Consider the following 4,519-nt stretch of genomic DNA (forward strand, 5'->3'; position numbering starts at 1 on the left):
GATGTATGTGTTATTTCATATTTGTTTTCAATAGAAGAGACCTCATCTCACTGCTCTGGTTTGACCACACTGGAGTTGTCATGTCACTTTGAAAAATTTAATTCCCTGCTTCTCTCTCTCTGCTTCATATAAATTTGGCATCTTTTCCATTCTGCAAAGTATGATGACATCCAAGGCAGGAGAAAGATTACAATAAAGCTTGGCTAAGCCAGTGGCTTAGAAACGAGGCCAATGACAGCAGGAAGAGATTTTGTTTAAGTATAAACCCAGAACATGAATTTGTCAACTGAAAATACTGTCATATAAAAGCAGCTTAAGTGATGCAAGAGCACAAAAATTTTAACAAACCACATAAAATATCAGTAATTCGCAGTTGTCTCTGTATTTTGATAGGCAAACATTATAAGTCCAGGCATAAAATATTTAGTTCTCACTCACAGTGCACAAGTCACAAGACAACACCAGCGGAACTTGTACAACATGTAAACTGGTAGTCAGGAGTCAGCAATGAGCAAGAAGGAGTTTATAGTAATATAAGCAAAAGAAAAAAAGAGATTCCAGAAGCAAAACATCCCTACTCTGATAATCAAACGCAAAGTCGAGGATCTGTGAGATACCTAAGGAAGGGTGTTGAAATTACATCAGCTTCCTTAATGTGAAGCCTTTTTTCTTCCAGACAGCTGCCAGCTAAGCAATCCAGTCCCTTCAGGCCCCTGGCTCTTGATTTCTGAAGCACTACATTTGTACTGTCTCCTGCTGCCTCTAAATATCAGCCCTCTGAATGCCTTTCACCATATGTAAAGAATCGGGGACTTTATTTGGACTAGCACGCTACCTGTGGAAAAGCTGTAGTCACAAATCCCTTTTCCAGCCTCAGACACTCTACTGACACTGGCTGACGTTTTAATGGAGCCCAGGGAACAGTTGCCTTCACACCAGGTGAGGCAATGGTCCCGCAGGGAGCTCACCCCTCTGCAAAGCCAGGGAACATAGAATTAACTGAAAGGTAAGACCATGCTCCCTTTTAATGAATTCCTCTTCAAACAGCAGGAGAACCTAATATTATCTAGGAAAAATATGAAAAATTCAGTCCATTTGTCACCACCTGAAAGTGAGAAAATCCGCCAATGTTCTGGACACCCATTGTCCCATGCAGAAATTCTCTTGACATCCGTCAGGCTCTCACTGCTGTGGAACCATAGAATGACCAGGGTTGGAAGTGACTCTAAGATCATTGAGTCCAACTGGTATCCAACACCACCATGTTTACCACTAACTCATATCCCCAAGTACCACATCTACGTATCTTTTGAACACTTCCAGGGATGGTGATTCCACCACTGCTGTGGGCAAAGCAGAACACGTGAAGTGCCACCTCCGTTGCTAAGACATTTGCTCTTTGTTTGTTCATTTCAAAACAAACAAACAAATCAGCATCAGGCTTCTGTAGCCAAACACAGCCTCAGACTGACGGTCATCTTGCGTCTCTCGCCTGCGAGGGGAGGCGGGGAGGAGGGGCCGGCCCCCGGCGGGCGTGGGTCGAGGCGGGGCCGGGGCAGATCCGCTCCTTATAGCGCCCACGGGCAGCCTTGGGCACGCACCGGCAGATTGACGGACAAACATCCGCGGTGACCATGGCGATTCCCTGCGTGGAGCTGAGCAACAAGATGAAGATACCCGCTCTGGGACTGGGCACTTGGCAGGTACCGTGGCGGGCGGGCGGGCGGGAGGGAGGAAGACTGTGGTCCGGCGGGCTCTGCGAAGATGAGAAATAAATTTAAAAAAAAAGAAGAACCGAGATTAAAAGCGGACCTGCCGCGGTGCGCCGAGGGGGGGTCCCGTGGGATACGTGTGCCCTCGTGGGGGCCGTGGGGTCGGTCTCGCCGCCCGCTTGGAGTGCCCGATCGCGGCCGCTTGTGTAACCGGGCGGGCGGCCAGGGCGGGGGGGGCCGCGGGGGCGGGGGGAGAGGCCGCGGGAAGTAAAAGGCAAAGAAAATAAGGAGAGAAAAAAAAAAAAGAATTATGGGCTAAAGAAGGTGGAAGGAGACACAAAAAATAGGAGATGCAAAAGAAACCGGCGAAATAGACTCAGCGGTAGCGGCTCGCAGCCCCCGATGGGGTAGCGGCCCCGGGGGGGGGGGACCCTGGTCACGGAACCGCAGCGTGGGGAAGATTTGGGGAGGGTGAAGTGGCGAAACTTCTTGGGCAACACTGAGAGCAAACAAGGGGAAATGACAGAGCCAAAACGTCTTGCAGAAACAAATTTCTTTCTATACTTTTTCCCTGCAAAAAAATACTGTTAGCCAGGAAACTCAGTTGGAACTCAGTTAAAATGGAGGTGATGAGGAAACTCCAGGAGCAGCTGGAAAGGGGAACTTTGTGGAGCTGTCACAGCAGTGAGCACTGGCGGGAGAACATGGAAGAGCTCATGTTTGGCTTGTGTTTGATTTTAGGCTCCTCCAGGAAAGGTGGAAGAGGTGGTGAAGGTTGCTATCGATGCTGGCTATCGCCACTTTGACTGTGCCTATTTCTATCAGAATGAAAATGAAATAGGGAATGCAGTCCAGCAGAAGATCAAAGAGGGGGTAGTGAAACGGGAAGATCTCTTCATTGTCACTAAGGTACAAGGATGCAAGATTATTTGGGCATTTAAATTTTCTTGCAGAGAAACCCTTGCTTGTCTTTTTGTGTGTTATAATTATTTGCAATTTGTACTCAGCTCTATCAGGAACCATTGATAACTTGGAATAGATAGCATGGCTGTTACTGAACTAATAATTTCCTTGCATTGATTATACTGAAAGTTCATTTGTACACACCTAAGAAAGATCAGGAAAAAAAGGTAAGGCCGTTGTCTGGATTCTTCAGTGCTATGCAAGACATTTGAAAACCTTGTCATATACAAATCATAAGCCTAAAAGGGAATAGAAATTAAAGTATGGAAGTTCAGTCTGAAGCATTTTATATGTATTTTCTTTGTTCCTTTATCTCATCCACTTGTCTCAGAAATGCTCCTTACCAAAAAGAATACTTCAGCTAATAAACTCATGACTTGAGGTTTTCACCATCAAAGCCAGAAGACTTTAGGATAACTAAACTTTTCCATATTAAGCTTTGTTTTTGTTAAAGAACATGGTTTAATTTAATAATACTTGCAAGTTCTTCTATGTAAACAACATGAATTTTGATTTCAAAAAAAATTGATGACTGTTCTCACTATGGATAGTTAAAAGGGACAGAAGGAATAAGCTGCTCAATACTCAAAACTTACACTGAAATAATAATTTTAACACATTTTGATGTGTTAGATACACCTACCAGAGTGTTACATTTATTTCTGAAAATCTCTTTTCATAAGTGAGAATACTGACTCCACTTTCATGACTGCTGGCTTTGTGGCATGTTTGTCCTACTTTTAGAGTTAAAATGCTGACATTCTCGTCTTCGGGATGTACTGGGGAGGGAGTTGTCATCCCAGACCACCAGTGGAGAAACTTTTGTCCCCTGGTCTGGACTGCAGGAGCTGTAAAGTCACAGTCAGGCTTGGTTTCTTTCCGCAGTTGTGGAACACGTTTCATGAGAAGCCCTTGGTTAAAGTAGCTTGCAAGAAGAGCCTTGCTGCACTGCAACTGGACTACCTTGACCTCTACCTGATGCACTTCCCTACGGGATTCAAGGTAGTCCTGTCCTACATCCCTTTTCTCCTTATCTGTCTAGAAGCATGGTGCATTCTTCATTATGCAACTGGGATATGCTGTGGTTTGTTTGGCTCTGCCCTGAATCTGGTGGTAGCAAGTGTTTGGTCACTAAGTAGTGATATGTTTTAGCACATGGCTTTTCATACTTGTTGGAACAAGATAGTCATAGGTATGACCATTGCTAATGTGCCTGCTGGGTCTTCAGGGAAGCTATAATCAACATGGGATGGTGCAGTTTGGGACTGGAACAGCATGAACATCTCAAGTTTTGGAGATGTTGGCTTAGTCTGGAGTAATCAGCAGTGAAAAATGAAGCATAGCGCAGAAAAAATGTGCCCCCCCCCGATCTATGTAAAATAAATAAAAAAATTAGGAAAGAGGTGGTGGTGGGGCATCTGTTCCTTTTCCTCTAGATCTTCCTAAGCTACATAATTGCTATTAATCCCCATACTCCTTGCATGCAGGGCGTGATTTAGAAAAATATGGCCCTCATCCAAAAGGGACTACTAATGAATGTGCACTACTTTTAGTTACACAATATGTTTAAATAAGCTGCTAACTTGCCGCCTGTAAATGTAGTCCAAAGTGCTAGTTCACAGTGGGAAATTCAACTCTTAAAAAAAGTCTGTGTATTTTCTGCCTTGAAATAACAGGCTGGTGAAGAGCTGCAACCTCTGGATGACAAGGGTATGGTTATCCCCAGTGATACAGATTTTCTCGACACATGGGAGGTAAGTTAATATTTGCTCTTCAGAGCAGGTATCAACACTAAAGCTGGAGCAGAGATATGTGTGCACAGTGAAATTAAGGGATATGTTTGG

General features: G+C 44.5%; 1 protein-coding gene across 2 annotated transcripts in view; it reads left to right on the plus strand.

Moving 5' to 3' along the window:
* The first annotated feature begins 1,541 nt into the window (after positions 1–1,541).
* LOC114061015 (aldose reductase-like) overlaps positions 1,542–4,519 on the plus strand; it is a 9,281-nt gene continuing 6,303 nt past the window's right edge. Inside the window, exons 1-4 of one of the 2 annotated variants that reach the window (XM_027890987.1) lie at positions 1,542–1,703; positions 2,454–2,621; positions 3,561–3,677; positions 4,352–4,429. In XM_027890987.1, coding sequence (XP_027746788.1) covers positions 1,635–1,703; positions 2,454–2,621; positions 3,561–3,677; positions 4,352–4,429 — 432 coding nt within the window. In that variant the 5' untranslated portion in view covers positions 1,542–1,634. The remainder of the gene's footprint in view (positions 1,704–2,453; positions 2,622–3,560; positions 3,678–4,351; positions 4,430–4,519) is intronic. The other variant, XM_027890986.1, reaches the window with a different exon arrangement.

Source organism: Empidonax traillii, unplaced genomic scaffold (assembly GCF_003031625.1).
Source record: "Empidonax traillii isolate 1590-97213 ecotype Southwest subspecies unplaced genomic scaffold, ASM303162v1 scaffold305:size1471525, whole genome shotgun sequence".
Taxonomy (NCBI): domain Eukaryota; kingdom Metazoa; phylum Chordata; class Aves; order Passeriformes; family Tyrannidae; genus Empidonax; species Empidonax traillii.